The 17645-nt window shown below is 64.3% G+C and overlaps 1 protein-coding gene across 1 annotated transcript; it reads left to right on the top strand.

Moving 5' to 3' along the window:
• Nucleotides 1-99: 99 nt before the first annotated feature.
• On the top strand, nucleotides 100-14644 carry LOC135310327 (scavenger receptor cysteine-rich domain-containing group B protein-like). Its single transcript, XM_064437590.1, has 8 exons — nucleotides 100-238; nucleotides 3569-3883; nucleotides 3958-4065; nucleotides 4233-4547; nucleotides 4978-5133; nucleotides 13563-13970; nucleotides 14051-14376; nucleotides 14454-14644. The coding sequence occupies exons 1-8, from the start codon at nucleotides 100-102 to the stop codon at nucleotides 14460-14462; spliced, it is 1776 nt and encodes a 591-aa protein (XP_064293660.1). The 3' UTR covers nucleotides 14463-14644.
• Nucleotides 14645-17645: the final 3001 nt, after the last annotated feature.

Raw genomic sequence — 17645 nt, 5'->3', positions numbered from 1 at the left:
AAGGACAGACGTATGGACAGACTGAGTCATCCTTGGCCCAGCAGCTCCATCTCGTCCTCCCCGCCCGCCCGGCCGTCCCCATCGCCACCACGGCCCGCCATGGCCCTCGCCCTCCTGCTCCTGGGTGAGCCCGGCAGCACCGCCTTGCACTGCACGGGCACTGCACTGCACGGGCGCTGCACTGCACGGGCGCTGCACTGCACGGGCGCTGCGCAGGGTCGGTGTGCGTATGGCACGGGTACGGTGCGGGTGCTGGGAATGGGGTTGAATACAGCACCGGGCACTGCATGGGCACTGGCACCGCACTGGCACTGCACAGGGTTGGCGTGCGTATGACGTGGGTAGGGTGCAGGCGCTGTGAGGGGGATGAATACGGCATGGGGCACTGCACGGGCACTGTGCTGGTACTACATGGGGCACTGCATGGGCTCGTCGTGTGTATGGCACAGCTACGGCATGGGTACAGTGTGGGTACTGGGAGGGGAGGTTTAATATGACACTGGGCGCTGCACTGCACTGCAGGGGCATGATGCAGGCACTGCACAGGCACAGTGCTGGTACTGCACTGCAGGGGCACTGCAGGGGCACTGCGTGGGCACGGCACAGGTGTGGCACAGGCATGGTGCTGATACTGCACTGCACGGGCACTGCATGGGCACTGCACGGGCACGGCACAGGCGTGGTACTGGTACTGCACTGCGCTGCACTGCACGGGCACGGCACAGGCGTGGCACGGGCATGGCGCTGGCACTGCACGGGCACTGCACGGGCACTGCACGGGCACGGCACGGGCACGGCACAGGCGTGGTACTGGTACTGCACTGCGCTGCACTGCATGGGCATGGCAGAGGCGTGGCACAGGCATGGTGCTGGCACTGCACTGCACGGGCACTGCATGTGCACGGCACAGGCGTGGCACGGGCATGGTGCTGGTACTGCACTGCGCTGGCACTGCACGGGCACGGCACAGGCATGGTGCTAGACGTGCTGGCACTGCACGGGTACTGCATGAGCACGGCACAGGCGTGGCATGGGCATGGTGCTGGACATGGTGCTGGCGCTGCTCGGGCACTGCACGAGCACTGCACAGGCGTCTCTGGACACTGCACAGGGCTGGGCGCTGCACTGGGCGCAACAGGGGAAGGGCGCTGCTGGGGGGGCATTGGGCACTGCAGGGGTCACTGGGCACTGCATGAGGCGCTGCGCCCAGCTGGGGCTGCGGGACCCTGCAGGGTGGAGTCAGGCACTGGGCACTGGCCACCATGGGTGGTGCTGGGCACTGGGAAGGCCACTGGGAGCTGTGGGCTGTGCTGGGCATCGGGCATAGAGCACTGGGAACTGGCCACTGGCAAGGGCACTGGGGATTGCTCTGGGCATTGCGGGCCATGCTGGGCACTGGGCGTGGGGCACTGTGGGCTGTGCTGGGCACCGGGCAGGGTGTGGGGCACTGGGAAGCGGGCAATGGGCACTGGGAATTTCATGGACACTGTGGGCTGTGCTGGGCACAGGGCACTGGGCGTGGGGCACTGTGGGCTGTGATGGCAACTGGGCGGGCCATGGGCGATGGGGAGGAGGGCAATGGGCACTGGGAAGGGCACTGGGGGTTGATTGCACTGGGCACTGTGGGACATGCTGGGCACAGGGCACTGGGCATGGGGTACCGTGGTCTGTGCTGGGCACTGGGAAGAGGGCAATGGGCACTGGGAAGGGAACTGGGGGTTGTACTGGGCACTGTGGGCCATGCTGGGCATGGGGCACTGGAAAGAGGGCAACAGGCACTGGGAAGGGCACTGGTAATTGCACTGGGCACTGTGGGCTGTGCTGGGCACGGGGCACTGGGCGCGGGGTGCTGTGGGCTGTGTTGGCAACTGGGGACTGGGCTGTGTGGAATAGTAGGAAGGCTGTGAGGCACTGGGCAGGGCGTTGGGTGTTCTGGGCTGTGCTGGGCGCTGGTCACTGGGAGGGGAACTGGGTAGGGTGGGCTGTGATGGGCAGTGGGAACGGCACCAGGCAGTGGGCATGGGGGTACTGGGAACTGGGTGCTGGGAAGGGCACTGGGCAAGGGACATTTGGCACTGGTCTCTGGTCAGAGGGTACTGGGAACTGGGAAGGGCATAGGGCAGAAGTCATGGGGCACTGGGCACTGGGCATGGGGCACTAGGCACTGGGTACTGCAGGAGGCTACTGGGGATGGGGCAGTGGGCACTGGGCCGAGCACTGGGCATGGGGCACTAGGCACTGGGTACTGCAGGAGGCTACTGGGGATGGGGCAGTGGGCACTGGGCAGGGCACTGGGCAGGTCACTGGGCACTGGAGATGGACACTGAGAAGGGTACTGGGTCTGGCCATGGGGCACTGGGCACTGGGAAAGGCTGGTCGCTGGTCACAGGTCACTGGGAGGGATGCTGGGCACTGGGAAGGGCACTGGTCATCAGGCACTGGTCACTGGTACCCACTTCTGGGTGCCCCAGGGACCCCTGGGTCGCTGGGGACCCTGGGATGGGGTGGGGTGCCCAGATGCCTGGGTCCCCGCACTCATCTGCTCTACTCGGTCTCCAGTGGGGCTGCTGAGACCCCACAGCACAGGTAATGGGGCGGGGGTGGGGGTGGGGGGATGTGGGGCTGTGGGGAGTGAGGGGCCTGGCCCAGTGGTGGGGAGCTCCCAGGGGGTCCCAGTGTGTGCAAAAGAGCCCAGCAGGTCCCAGTTTGTGCAAAGGATCCCAGCAGGTCCCAGGGTGGGCAGGGGTCCCACTGGATTCCAGTTTGTCCTGGTAGCTCCCAGCAGGCTCCATCATGTGCAGAAGATCCTAGGGGGTCCCAGCAGGTCCCAGTTTGTTCAGAGGATCCCAGTGGGTCTCAGCAGGTCCCAGCATGTGAAAAGGATCCCAGTGGGTCCCAGTGTGTGTAGGGGTCCCACTGTGTGCAAAGGATCCCAGTGGGTGCATGGGTCCCAGGAGGACCCAGCAGGTCCCAGTGTATACAGAGGTACCAGTGGGTCCCACCAAGTCCCAGCATGTCCCAGTATCCGCAGGGCTTCCTGGAGCCTGCAGGGGTCCCAGTGGGTCCCAATGTGTCCCAGTGTGTGCTGGGCTTCCAGTAGGTCCCAGCAGGACCCAGCATGTCCCCGTGTGTGCGGACATCCCAGGTGGTCCCAGCAGGGCCCAGTGTGTGCAGGGGTCCCAGTGGGATCCAGTGGATCCTGGGTGGTTCCCAGCAGGTGCTAGTGTGTGGGGGTGCCCCTGGGGGGGGGCATGCAGGGCTCCCAGTAGTTCCCAGCAAGTCCCAGTGTATGCAAAGGATCCCAGCAGGTCCCAGTGTGGGCTGGGCTCCCAGTAGGTCCCAGCAGGTCCCAAGTGTGTGCAAAGGAGCCCAGTGGGTCTGAGGGGTCCCAGTGGGTGCAGGGGTCCCAGAAGGTCCCAGCAGGTCCCAGTGAGTGCAGAATCTCCCAGTGGGACTCAGCAGTTCCCAGTGTGTAGGGCTACCAGTGGGTCCCAGGGCGTCCTGGTGGGTCCCAGCAGGTGTTGGTGGGTGCTGTTGGCCCTGGTGCCTGAGTGTGGTCTGTCCCCAGAGCCATTCCCCGTGCGGCTGGCCGGGGGTCCCGGGCGCTGTGCCGGGCGGGTGGAGGTGCAGCACAACGGGCATTGGGGCACCGTCTGCGATGACGACTGGGGGCTACCGGACGCGACGGTGGTCTGCAGGCAGCTGGGCTGTGGGACTGCCCTGGCTGCCCCACCGGGAGCCTGGTTTGGAGAGGGTTCGGGTCCCATCTGGCTCAACGGGTTGCGGTGCCGGGGCACCGAGGAGCGTCTGGCCCTGTGCCGGCACCGGGGCTGGCGTCCCCACGTCTGCGCCCACGAAGAGGATGCCAGTGCTGTCTGCTCAGGTGGGCTGCAGTGGGTCGGTGGGCGAGCATGGGGCTAAGCTGGGGTGGCTTCACCTGACCGCCTCTCCCCACAGCGCACCGCTTCCAGCCCCTCAGCACCACCGAGCCACCCTGGACCCCCACGCCGTCACCCACCATCACCCAGCCACCCGTTACAGCATGCACGGATGCAGCGTGCGCAGGTACAGCATGCAAAGCTGTGGTTGGGTACGGCGTGTGCAGACGCACAAGTACAGTGTGCACCGGTACAGAATGCACAGTTATGGTGTGCATGGGCAAGGTGTGCACGGGCATGGCATGCACAGGTGTGGTGTGCCCGGGCTGATGCTGACCCCAACCTCTCTCCCAGGGGGTCCCACCATGCGGCTGGTGGGGGCTGCGGGGCGCTGCGCCGGCCGGCTAGAGATCTTCCACGCTGGGCACTGGGGTACCGTCTGCGACGACCTGTGGGGGCTGCCGGATGCGGCAGTGGTCTGCCGGCAGCTGGGCTGCGGGGCTGCCCTCGACGCCCCCCGGGCAGCTTTTTTTGGCGAGGGCACCGGGCCCATCTGGCTGGATGATGTGCGGTGCCAAGGGAACGAGTCATCCCTGCTGGGGTGCCCGGCTTCCCCCTGGGGCGTCACCAACTGCCAGCACCGGGAGGATGCCGCCGTTGTCTGTGCAGGTTCTTGTGATGTGGGGGGCTGGGGGCTGTGCCCTCGCAGGGCTGATGCAGTGGGCACACAGTCCCTGTACCTGTGCGGTGGTCCCGGGGCAGTTGGTGGGCACGGGGACACCGCGGCTGAATTGCAAACCCTGTGGGTGAGTGGTCTGCAGGGTGCAGTACAGCCGCTCTGCAAGCAGTGAGGGTGCAGTGCATGTGCAGTGCACGTGGATGGGCAGGGTGCAGTGCGTGTGCGCAGTGCGTGGGGACATCGAGTGTGTGCACGGGGCAGGGCGCAGTGTGTGTGCAGTGCACGTGGATGGGCAGGGTGCAGTGCGTGTGCGCAGTGCGTGGGGACATCGAGTGTGTGCACGGGCAGGGCGCAGTGTGTCTGCAGTGCACGTGCGGTGTGTGCATTGCAAAGGCTCATGCCGGTCTCTTCTGCCTGCAGATGAGCTGGCCAACCTGGATGCCCACCCTGCAGACCCCAGTCCCCACCGACCACAGATGAAGCTGGACTGGGTGACCCCCTCCACACGGCCCCGTGCCCCTGGCTCTCCCCAGAGCACCACAGTCAGCCAGTCTGCTGCAAGGACAGCCCGCAAGGGTAGGAGGAGTGGAGATGGGGGTCCCCGTCCCCCTGTGCAAGGTCCCAGAGAGCTGGCGGGTTGCCGGTTGCAACTCGGGACCCCATGTTTTGCTGCCCCCTGGCCCGTCTGCAGGGCTGGGGGCTGAAGCGGGTTTGGGGGGCATGGATCCCCCCCCCATGCACCTCTCCTGCCTGCTGGGGTCCCTCCCCATGTTCCAGAGACCCTGTCTGCAGGGGATGCCCCTGCCTCTGGGCCTGGGTCTCCCCCCAGAGCTGGGCTGAGTGACCCTCTTGTTGCTGCAGGGCAAGGGGACCTGCTGTCACCAACAAGGACGTCTCTGCCTGCCACCAGCACCCAGCACCCTGCAGGACAGGGTCTGGCCAGCACCACCCCTGGAACCCAGCACCCCACACGATGGGATGCAACTGGTACCACCCACAGCACCCAGCATCCTGCAACACAGGGTCGAATTGGTGCCACCCAAACCAAAGCAGGGCGAGATCCCATTCGTATCATCAGGATCACCCGACTCAAAGCAGAACAGGATCCGGCTGGAATCATCCAAAGCACCAAGCCCAAGGCAGGACAGGATCCAGCTGGTGCCACCAGGTCTAAAGTGGGACAGGATCCGTCTGGTACCACTAGGTCCAAGGCAGGATGGGAACCAGCTGGCACCAACAGGTCCAAGGAAGGACGGTATCCAGTGGGAACCAACAGGTCCAAAGCAGGATGGCATCCGGCTGTCACCAACAGATCCAAAGCAGGGTGGCATCCAGCTGGCACCAACAGGTCCAAAGCAGGGTGGCATCCAGCTGGCACCAACAGAACCAAAGCAGGATGGGATCAAGCTGGCACCAATAGGTCCAAAGCGGGGTGGCATCCAGCTGGCACCAACAGGTCCAAAATAGGATGGGATCAAGCTGGCACCAACAGGTCCAAAGCAGGGTGGTATCCAGCTGGCACCAACAGAACCAAAGCGGGGTGGCATCCAGCTGGCACCAACAGGTCCAAAGCGGGATGGCATCCAGCTGGCACCAACAGGTCCAAAGCGGGATGGCATCCTACTGGCACCAACAGGTCCAAGGTAGGATGGCAACCAGCTGGCACCAACAGGTCCAAGGCAGGACAGGATCCAGTTGGTACCATCCACATCACCCGTCCTAAAGCAGGTCGGGATCCATCCAGTACTGTACGGATCACCCAGCCCAAAGCTGGACAGATTCTGGCAGGTGCCAACAAGACCACCAGGAAACCACCGGGACGGGGTTTGGTTGAAACCATGCAAGGTACAAAGCCCAAGGCAGGGCGGGATCCAGTTGGTGCCACAAAACTGCAAACAGGGCAAGATGTGGCAGTTGCCACCCAGCTCACCCAACGGCCAGCAGGTCAGGACCCCACTGATGCCACTCAAGCTAAGGTGGGGTGGGATCTGGTTAGTACCACGCAGGGCATGAAGCCCAAAGCAAGGCAGGACTTGGTACCCACCATGGTGGTCCCAGCAGGTGATACCGTGTGGAGTAACCAGAACCTGGGAGAACCAGGTCCTGAAGGTACCATGACAAGCACACGTCCTGCAGCAGAACCAGCTCCTGAAGGTACCGAGACAAGCACACGTCCTGCAGCAGAACCAGCTCCTGAAGGTACCATGACAAGCACACGTCCTGCAGCAGAACCAGCTCCTGAAGGTACCATGACAAGCACACCTCCCACAGCAGAACCAGCTGCTGAAGGTACCATGACAAGCACACGTCCTGCAGCAGAACCAGCTCCTGAAGGTACCGAGACAAGCACACGTCCTGCAGCAGAACCAGCTCCTGAAGGTACCATGACAAGCACACGTCCTGCAGCAGAACCAGCTCCTGAAGGTACCGAGACAAGCACACGTCCTGCAGCAGAACCAGCTCCTGAAGGTACCATAACACGCACACGTCCTGCAGCAGAACCAGCTCCTGAAGGTACCATGACAAGCACACGTCCTGCAGCAGAACCAGCTCCTGAAGGTACCATGACAAGCACACGTCCTGCAGCAGAACCAGCTCCTGAAGGTACCATGACAAGCACACCTCCCACAGCAGAACCAGCTCCTGAAGGTACCATGACAAGCACACGTCCTGCAGCAGAACCAGCTCCTGAAGGTACCATGACAAGCACACGTCCTGCAGCAGAACCAGCTCCTGAAGGTACCATGACAAGCACACCTCCCACAGCAGAACCAGCTCCTGAAGGTACCATGACAAGCACACCTCCCACAGCAGAACCAGCTCCTGAAGGTACCGAGACAAGCACACGTCCTGCAGCAGAACCAGCTCCTGAAGGTACCATGACAAGCACACGTCCTGCAGCAGAACCAGCTCCTGAAGGTACCATGACAAGCACACGTCCTGCAGCAGAACCAGCTCCTGAAGGTACCGAGACAAGCACACGTCCTGCAGCAGAACCAGCTCCTGAAGGTACCGTGACAAGCACACCTCCCACAGCAGAACCAGCTCCTGAAGGTACCGAGACAAGCACACGTCCCACAGCAGAACCAGCTCCTGAAGGTACCATGACAAGCACACGTCCTGCAGCAGAACCAGCTCCTGAAGGTACCATGACAAGCACACGTCCTGCAGCAGAACCAGCTCCTGAAGGTACCATGACGAGCACACGTCCTGCAGCAGAACCAGCTCCTGAAGGTACCATGACAAGCACACGTCCTGCAGCAGAACCAGCTCCTGAAGGTACCGAGACAAGCACACCTCCCACAGCAGAACCAGCTCCTGAAGGTACCATGACGAGCACACGTCCTGCAGCAGAACCAGCTCCTGAAGGTACCATGACGAACACACGTCCTGCAGCAGAACCAGCTCCTGAAGGTACCATGACGAGCACACGTCCTGCAGCAGAACCAGCTCCTGAAGGTACCATGACAAGCACACGTCCTGCAGCAGAACCAGCTCCTGAAGGTACCATGACAAGCATACCTCCCACAGCAGAACCAGCTCCTGAAGGTACCGAGACAAGCACACGTCCTGCAGCAGAACCAGCTCCTGAAGGTACCGAGACAAGCACACCTCCCACAGCAGAACCAGCTCCTGAAGGTACCATGACAAGCACACGTCCTGCATCAGAACCAGCTCCCGAAGGTACCATGACAAGCACACGTCCTGCAGCAGAACCAGCTCCCGAAGGTACCATGACAAGCACCCGTCCTGCAGCAGAACCAGCTCCTGAAGGTACCGAGACAAGCACACCTCCCACAGCAGAACCAGCTCCTGAAGGTACCATGACAAGCACACGTCCTGCATCAGAACCAGCTCCTGAAGGTACCATGACAAGCACACGTCCTGCAGCAGAACCAGCTCCTGAAGGTACCATGACAAGCACACGTCCTGCAGCAGAACCAGCTCCCGAAGGTACCATGACAAGCACACCTCCCACAGCAGAACCAGCTCCTGAAGGTACCATGACAAGCACCCGTCCTGCAGCAGAACCAGCTCCTGAAGGTACCATGACAAGCACACGTCCTGCAGCAGAACCAGCTCCTGAAGGTACCGAGACAAGCACACGTCCTGCAGCAGAACCAGCTCCTGAAGGTACCATGACAAGCACACGTCCTGCAGCAGAACCAGCTCGTGAAGGTATGATGAGCACTCATCCTCCAGCAGAACTGGGCCTAGCTGGTATCATGCAGAGCACACACTCTTCAGCAGAAAGGAGTCTGGATGATACTATGTGGAGTGCACATCCCACAGCAGAACCTAGTCCCAGTGGTATCACACTGGATGCACATCCTCCAGCAGAACTGGATGCAGATGGTACCACATGGAGCACAGGTCCTCTAGCAGATACCCTGAGGAGCACACGTCCTGCAGGGCATGACCACTCCTTGGGCTGAACCTGGGCAGAGCACCATGAGGAGCCACATTCTCCAGCAGATACCATGAGGAGCACACGTCTGCAGCAGAGTCGAACCACATTGGACACCATCTTGGGGCTGACCAGATGATACCACATGGACCACACATCTTGGGGCTGAACCTGGCCAGAGCCACTTTGAGGTGTTTTTGGTGATCTGGATCCAGATGGTACTAAGCAAGGAATTATTTGGAAGAAATTTGCAGGAAAAGAATGAAATATTGGAGGGCTGGGGTGGATGGAAAGACAGTAGGGACTACATGTGGATAGACTGAGAGAGGAGGGGGCGACTGAATGGACAGAAAGGTGGAGGGAGGGAAGGACAGAAAGTTAGGAGAAAGGGTGGGTGGACTGATGGATAGATGGATGGCGGGGAAGGATTTGTGGGATTAGATGCATGGATGGCAAGGAAAGGAATGGATGGATGGGTAGTGGAGGGGTGGACATATGGGTGGGTGGGTGGATGGGGTTTTCTTCACCCAGCACCCAGGGCAGGGGGCTGGAGTCAGCGGTGCTGGGGCCTCACAGACCTCTGTGTACCTTCCCTCCCCAGGTGCAGACCCAGACCTAGGCCCTGCTGGAGTCCCTGCTCCCCCTGCAGAGCCCCCACCACCCCCTACATCACAGACCCCCACCCTGATGCCAACAACCGCTCCTGCCCTTGCAATCCAACTAGATCCAGGCTCCAGCATGCCCTCCCAGAGCCCCCCAGCAGCCCCCCAGCACCCCAAGGAGACCACTGGTGCACAGAGTCCCTCAGCATTCACTCAACACCCCATGGAGCCCGTAAACACTCATAGCTCCCCAGCACACCCCCTGCACCCCATGGAGACCCCCAGACTCCAGATTGCTCCAGCACTCCCTCAGCACCCCATGGAGACCCTCAGCACCCTCACCCCCCCAGCACCCTCCCAGCACCCTATGGAGACCTTTAGCACCCAGGCCCCCCCAGCACCACTGCAACACCCCATAGAGACCCTCAGCACCCAGACACCCCCAGCACCCCAGAAGGACCCCATGTTGCTCCTCAGCACCCAGACCCCGCTAGCACGCCCTCAGTACCCCATTGAGACTCTCAGCACGCAGACCCCCCCAGCTCACCCCCAGTACCCCACGGAGACCCTTGGCACCCAGACCCCTCCAGCACCCAAGCAGCACCCCACAGAGACCCTCAGCACCCAGACCCCTCCATCACCCTCTCAGCCCCCCCTGGAGCCCCTCAGCACCCAGACCGCACCAGCACCCAAGTGGCACCCCATGGAGACTCTCAGCACCCAGACCCCTCCCTCACCCTCTCAGCCCCCCCTGGAGCCCCTCAGCACCCAGACCGCACCAGCACCCCCTCAGCATCCCCTGGAGGCCCTCAGAACCCAGACCCCTCCAGCACCCTCTCAGCCCCCCCTGGAGCCCCTCAGCACCCAGACCCCCCCAGCACCCTCTTGGCCCTCCCCAGAACCCCTCGGCACCCATCCTCCCCACACCCCAACAGACCGCATGCTCCCTGGGGCCCCGTGTGCAGGTAAGCCCGGGGTAGGGGGGCACCGCGGCAGGGTGGTGTCCTGCCAGTGGACTCCCACCTCCTGAGGTGACACCCTCTGAGACCTCAGGGCTCTGGGGTTTCATGGGTGTGGGTGCCAGCAGGGTGGTGGGGGGATGCAGGGTTCCTCTGCATCCCAATTTCTATTGTTTTTGGGGGAGGGGGGTTTGGACACATTTTGGGGGGGTATCTCTTATGGCTGCACTTTAGGGGGTCTCTATGTCTCGCCCCACAGGTCTGACTCCACCAGCAGCAGCATCACCAGCCCACCCTGGGGCTGGGGAGCAGTGGGGAGGGGGGTCCAGCAGCTGCCCCCCCTGCCCAGCCCCCCAGCTGCAGGCCCTTCTGCAGGAGGTGCGGGGCCTGCGGGGAGACCTGCGGGCGCTGGCCTTGACCCTTCAGCACCTCCTGGGGGGCTTTTCAAGGACCCCCCCTACCACCAGCTCTCGACCATGATGGGGTTGTGATCCCCCCTAATTGAGTGACCCCGGGGGGCTGCTGTGACCCCCAGAGGAAATAAAGTGGGACTGGACCCCCCAGCCCCCACAATCCTGGAGCATCTTGAGGTTGTGGGGTGGGGCACATCATTTTGGCAGGGGGATAGGGGTCCCATCCTTGGGCAGGGAGGTGGTCTGGGGCACGCAGGCAGGGGACACCTGATCCTGCTCCTCATCCCACACCCCCATCTCCGCAGGTCCCATGGCGCCGGCCAGGATCCCTCAGTGCTTCCCCATGGCGCTTTCGCTTCCTCTCCCCTGCCCCCCTACACTGCCCCCCAAGGCCCTTCCTGGGAGGGAGCTTTAAAAGGGGGGACCCTGGAAGAGGGGGTCCCAGGCATCTGCAGCATGGGAGGGCTGGTCGGCCTCGGGCTGTGCCTTGGTGAGGGACTGGGGGTCATGGGGTGGGGGGCAGGGTCTTTGGGGGCCACAGGGCTGGGAGTGCACTTGGGGGGCACAGAGCTGGGGGTGAACTTGGTGGGCACAGACCTGAGTGCATACATGGGGGCCATAGATCTGGGGATGCACTTGGGGGGCACAGAGCTGGGGGTGCACTTGGCGGGTGTGTTTGGGCTTTTACTGGGGTGTTCAGGGTGTGGGGTGTCTGTGGGGGTGTGTCTTGGGGGTCAGCAGGGCCTGGAAGGTTTTGGGGTGTCCATGGGATGTGTTTTGGGGGTCAGTGGGGCATGTGGGGGTCTGTGGGGTTGTATGTTGGAGACCAGTGGGGCAAGTGAGGTGGGGGATGTCTGTGGGGTGAGGGCTGGGTCCCCACTCAGACGTTGCCTCCCTCCCCCAGCTCTTTGCTGCGGCATCGTGGCTGGATCCGGTATGTTGGGGGTCCTGTGGGTGTCCCCTGGGTGTCTCTCTGCTGTCCCCCAGGCCGGGGCCCCCTGGCTGTCCCCTGGTGACCTCTGTGTGTCCCCGTGGTGACACTCGGGGTCTGTGGGGTCAGAGACCCTGGGATGTGGCAGGCACTGGGGCATGGACCACATGTAGGAGGGCTTTTACTGGGTGGACTGGGGCTGCGAGGGGCAGACTGGGGCTGCGAGGGGCAGGCTGGGGCTGCGAGGGGCAGGCTGGGGCTGTGCTGGGCAGGCTGGGGCTGTGCTGGGCAGGCTGGGGCCGTGAGGGGCAGGCTGGGGATGTGAGGGGCAGGCTGGGGCTGTGCTGGGCAGGCTGGGGCTGTGCTGGGCAGGCTGGGGCCGTGAGGGGCAGGCTGGGGATGTGAGGGGCAGGCTGGGGATGTGCTGGGCAGGCTGGGGCTGTGCTGGGCAGGCTGGGGCCGTGAGGGGCAGGCTGGGGCCGTGAGGGGCAGGCTGGTGCTGTGAGGGGCAGGCTGGGGCTTTGCTGGGCAGGCTGGGGCCGTGAGGGGCAGGCTGGGGCTGTGAGGGGCAGGCTGGGGCCGTGAGGGGCAGGCTGGTGCTGTGAGGGGCAGGCTGGGGATGTGAGGGGCAGGCTGGGGCTGTGCTGGGCAGGCTGGGGCCGTGAGGGGCAGGCTGGGGATGTGAGGGGCAGGCTGGGGCTGTGCTGGGCAGGCTGGGGCTGTGAGGGGCAGGCTGGGGCCGTGAGGGGCAGGCTGGGGCCGTGAGGGACAGGCTGGGGCTGTGAGGGGCAGGCTGGGGATGTGAGGGGCAGGCTGGGGCCGTGAGGGGCAGGCTGGGGCTGTGCTGGGCAGGCTGGGGCCGTGAGGGGCAGGCTGGGGATGTGAGGGGCAGGCTGGGGATGTGCTGGGCAGGCTGGGGCTGTGCTGGGCAGGCTGGGGCCGTGAGGGGCAGGCTGGGGCCGTGAGGGGCAGGCTGGTGCTGTGAGGGGCAGGCTGGGGCTTTGCTGGGCAGGCTGGGGCCGTGAGGGGCAGGCTGGGGCTGTGAGGGGCAGGCTGGGGCCGTGAGGGGCAGGCTGGTGCTGTGAGGGGCAGGCTGGGGATGTGAGGGGCAGGCTGGGGCTGTGCTGGGCAGGCTGGGGCCGTGAGGGGCAGGCTGGGGATGTGAGGGGCAGGCTGGGGCTGTGCTGGGCAGGCTGGGGCCGTGAGGGGCAGGCTGGGGCCGTGAGGGGCAGGCTGGGGCTGTGCTGGGCAGGCTGGGGCCGTGAGGGGCAGGCTGGGGCCGTGAGGGGCAGGCTGGGGCCGTGAGGGGCAGGCTGGGGCTGTGAGGGGCAGGCTGGGGATGTGAGGGGCAGGCTGGGGCCGTGAGGGGCAGGCTGGGGCTGTGCTGGGCAGGCTGGGGCCGTGAGGGGCAGGCTGGGGCCGTGAGGGGCAGGCTGGGGCTGCGAGGGGCAGGCTGGGGCTGTGAGGGGCAGGCTGGGGCTTTGCTGGGCAGGCTGGGGCTGTGAGGGGCAGGCTGGGGATGTGAGGGGCAGGCTGGGGCCGTGAGGGGCAGGCTGGAGCTGTGCTGGGCAGGCTGGGGCCGTGAGGGGCAGGCTGGGGCTGTGCTGGGCAGGCTGGGGCTGTGAGGGGCAGGCTGGGGCCGTGAGGGGCAGGCTGGGGCCGTGAGGGGCAGGCTGGGGCTGTGAGGGGCAGGCTGGGGCTGTGCTGGGCAGACTGTGCATGATTTGGGCAAAGTGAGACTGTACTGGTCATACTGGTGCCATACACCTTTCCCCCTGTGCACAGTGGTGCCAGCCCGGCTGAGGGGCAGCCACTTACGTTGCACTGGGCGCCTGGAGCTCCAATTCGCCGGCATCTGGAGCTCTGTCTGCGCCGAAGGCTGGGGCCTGGAGGCTGCCCGGGTGTTGTGCCGCCAGCTGGGCTGTGGTCGCCCGCGCCTCGTCCCGCCACCCTGCAGCCCCGCGGCAGCCGGTGCTTCCCCGGCAGTGCTGCAGCGGGTGCAGTGCACTGGGCTGGAGCCGGACCTGGAGCATTGCATCCTCCAGGCAGGGCACCCATCATCCTGCCCCACGGATAGGGTGGCTGCCGTCGAGTGTGAGGGTGAGCATGCAGCAGGGTGGGGTGCTGCCACCTTAGGTGGGGCCTCCCATGGGGCTGGCATCACCCCAGTGTCCTTGCAGAGCCTTTTCAGCTGCGGTTGGTGGGTGGCCCCCGGCGCTGCGCTGGGCGGTTGGAGGTGAACCATGATGGGCGGTGGGGCACAGTCTGCGATGATGGCTGGAGCAGGACCAACGCAGAGGTTGTTTGCCGGGAGCTGGGCTGTGGGGTGGCAGGGCCTGTTGGTGACCTCCCCCGGGGACGGCCCCGCTTCGGCCCCGGTGCTGGACACATCTGGCTAGATGACGTCCGCTGCCAGGGTCAGGAGGGGACCCTGCAGAATTGTGCCCACCGCATCTGGGGACGCCATGACTGCACCCACCAGGAGGACGTCGGCGTGGTCTGCCAGGTCTGGAACCCCCTCTGCCACCATGGAATACCCCAGGGTGGCAGGATCAAGCCACGGTCATCCTTTTGTCCTTGCAGGATGCTTGAGCAGCGCAGCTCTGCCCCTGGATGGTCCCCGATCTCGACAGCCACCATGTCCCCCTCCAGAGCAACCCTCCTGTGTATCTCCCTGGGGGACCCCATGCACAACACCCCACAGGAGGCCATGGGTGGCAGCCCATGGCCCTGCCCCAGCCCCTTGTCCTCCTGCACAGTCATTAAATGTGGAGACCTGGGCATCTGCCTGCACCGTGCCTGTGCGTGGGGATGCGTCTGCAGGGCAGCACGGGGTGCCTGTGCCCAGGGACGTGGGCACCCAGCCTCATGGGGCACCATGGGGTGCCTGTGCACAGCTGTGGCTGTGCCATGGGGCCACAGTGGGGTGAGCGCAGGGGCTCGACTGTCCCAGGTGTGGGGCTGAGCCAAGCCTGGCCCGCTGCCCACGCTCCCCCTGTGGCCTCTCGACCCTGTTATGAAACAGCTCGTTAACACTAATCCTGCAGCCACCTGTCCTGCTGCCTGCACCCTGCCTGCCCGGGGGGGGACATGCCCACAGCTCTGCCCTGTGGTGTGGGGCAGGGGCCAGGCTGGGTCCTGCTGGGAGGCAGGCGGTGGGGCTGGGGCAGGTGGGGCAGCGAGGCAGAAAGTGGGGCAATGGGGTTTGGGGGACAGAGGGACTGGGTGTGGGGCAACAGGGCTTCGGGGTGCAGAGGGGCAGAGAGTGGGCAACGGGATCAGGGGGGCAGAGGGTCAGTGCATGGGGAAATGGAGGCCAGGGCTTGCAGAGGGGCAGGGCGTGGGGCAATGGGATCTATGGGTGCAAAGGGTGTGGGTGCAGTGGGGCCACGGACTCCGGGGTGGGGGCATGGGGCAATGGGACACCAAAGGGGCACATCCCCCCCCCTGCAGTGACAGAAGGGGCACAGGGGGATGCGGTCAGGGGCAGCGAGGACAGGGGCAGTGGGGCTATGGCTTGTGGGGCTCAGCACCGGGCTGTGCCCCTCCCAGCCCTGGGGACAAGGACCGGGACAAGCTGGTGCCACCTGGCCTGGCTGCCCACTGGCTATTTCAGTGCCCCCGCAGCTGTCCGTCCCTCCACCCCCGCAGCCCCGCCACCACGCTCCCTCCCACGCTCCCAGGATGCCAGCCAGCAAAGGGCCCCCCCGGGGGGGGGACACACGGACAGGGACAGGGACAGGGACAGACGCCCGCATCCTCCGCATACCACTGAGACCAGAGACGTGCCGGTGCGGCTGGACAGCTGGACCCTGGGGATGGTCCCCAGTTGGGCAGGGGGGTTAAAGGCCCCCAATTCCTGCCCCATGGTGGGGGCTGGGGGAACACCCGCCTAGGAGCAGCCCCTGCTCCCCAGGAGGGTAACGGGGAGAGGAGTGTGTGACCTTCCCCCCGTTGGCTGTCTGCCAAGCGGGTCCTGCTAATGTGCTGTCAAGTATTAATTACCTTCCAGCGGGGCCGGGGTCAGGGCCCGACGAGCAGATGGGATGGGGGGAAAGAGCAGGTGGGAAGGAAGAGGGAGGGATAGGCCCTGGGAGCTCGGCAGAGGGAGGTGGCCATGGGAAATGGGGGGGAAATGGTAATGGGAACAGGAGAGAGGGATGAGTATTATTGTGGAAAGTAGGGAGAGGGAGGGGTATGGTTATGGGAACAGGGGAGAGGGAAGGGTATGGCCCTGAGAACTGGGGGAGAGGGAGGGATCCAGCCTGGGAACTGGGGGAGAGGGAGGATGCTGGGGCAGGCACAGTCCCGGGGTGCAGGCATAGGGGGGCAGACACAGTTTTGGGGCACAGGGCAGGCAGAGCCCTGGGGTGCAGACATAGGGGTGCAGGCACAATTCTGAGGCACAGGGCAGGCAGAGCTGTGGGGTGCAGGCAGAGGGATGAGCAGGGTGCCACAACCCTTATGTGCTGTGCTCCCCCCACTCTAACCTGGGGAGACCCCCCCGGCACCCCCGGCTCCATGCATACCCCCCCCCCCGGGCTGCACCTCCGTGGCTGACCACACATTCTGGCATGGCCAGTACTTCCTTGGCAGGACACTGGGTCTGTGTGCCGCCAGCTGGGCTCTGCCAGCCCCATCCCAAAATAAACCCCCCAGGAACGTGCCCTGCTGAGGGGGCCCAGATGTGACTCAGAGCTGGGGGGGAGGACAGCAGGGACACAGAGCAGGGGTGGCGTGGCTGGGGCTGGGGACGCTGGGGACAGTGGCAGAGGGGGCTTGGTGTGTGGACAGTGTCTCCTGGGCTTGGTGCCAGCCCCATGGGATGATGCCTTGGTCCCGAGGATCGCTGCAGGCCAGCAACCAGGGCTGGTGTCCCCAGCCTGTCCCCAAAACATTCTCCCCCACACCTGGGGGTCTGGCATCCACGTCCTGCTCCTGGTCCCTGCCCCACACCCCCGTGGGAGTCGGCTGGCACATAGGTGGGTGAAGCTAGAGCTGTGAGATGCTGTGTGGCTGGGGGAGACATGACAAAACAGGTCCCCCATCCCCTCGGGGAGGTGGCACCAGAGAGGGGAAACTGAGGCAGGTGGAGGGATGCCCAAGACTTGCTTTGGCCACCCAGGCTGCTACCGCAGCAGGGTGAGGGGTTGTGGCCAGGCTGGGTCTGTGCTGGGATGTGGTAGGGGGCGGGAGGCTGTGGCAATGCTGGGGTGCATGGTGTGTGGTTGTGGCATGGCTGGGTTGTGCCATGACATTGCTTGGCTGTGTCATGGCATGACCGGGCTGTGTAGTGGCATGACCAAGCTGTGTCATGGCATCACTGGGCTGTGTTGTGACATGACCAGGCTGTGTTGCAGCATGGTCAGGGTTGTGTTGTGGAATGACATTGAGACGGCATTGCATGGGGGGACAGAAAGACAGGATGGGGTTGGGCATGGGGTGACAGACAGGGCTTTGCACATGGGGACAAACAGACATCAAGGACCATGACTTACTGGAGCAGAGCAGCTTGGTCTGATGGAGAGGCAGCACTGTGAGGAAGGACAGTTGGACAGAATGGAACATTGCATGAGGGGACAAACAGAGGTGGCATGGTGTCGTGAGGACTATGGACATGGACAGACAGACAGAATGATGCATGGCATGGGTGGGTGGATGGACAGAGAGCACAGGCAGGGACATGAAGATAAGAAGCAAGGCATGTGGGGGCAACTGGACCAAGCCTGGTGTGGGATGGATGGATGGATGGGCGGATGCATGGATGGACAGACA

The sequence above is a fragment of the Phalacrocorax carbo genome, chromosome 33 (assembly GCF_963921805.1).
Source record: "Phalacrocorax carbo chromosome 33, bPhaCar2.1, whole genome shotgun sequence".
NCBI classification, from domain to species: domain Eukaryota; kingdom Metazoa; phylum Chordata; class Aves; order Suliformes; family Phalacrocoracidae; genus Phalacrocorax; species Phalacrocorax carbo.
The sequence above is the reverse complement of the archived record's forward strand: the minus strand, read 5'-3'. Positions and strand labels throughout refer to the sequence as shown.

Excerpts from the sequence above, each read along its gene's own strand:
- LOC135310327 (XM_064437590.1), top strand. The coding sequence starts at position 100 with ATGGCCCTCGCCCTCCTGCTCCTGGGTGAGCCCGGCAGCACCGCCTTG. Across the intron at positions 4,548-4,977 it reads TGCCGCCGTTGTCTGTGCAG|ATGAGCTGGCCAACCTGGAT; the intron begins GTTCTTGTGATG and ends TTCTGCCTGCAG. Across the intron at positions 13,971-14,050 it reads GGCTGCCGTCGAGTGTGAGG|AGCCTTTTCAGCTGCGGTTG; the intron begins GTGAGCATGCAG and ends GTGTCCTTGCAG.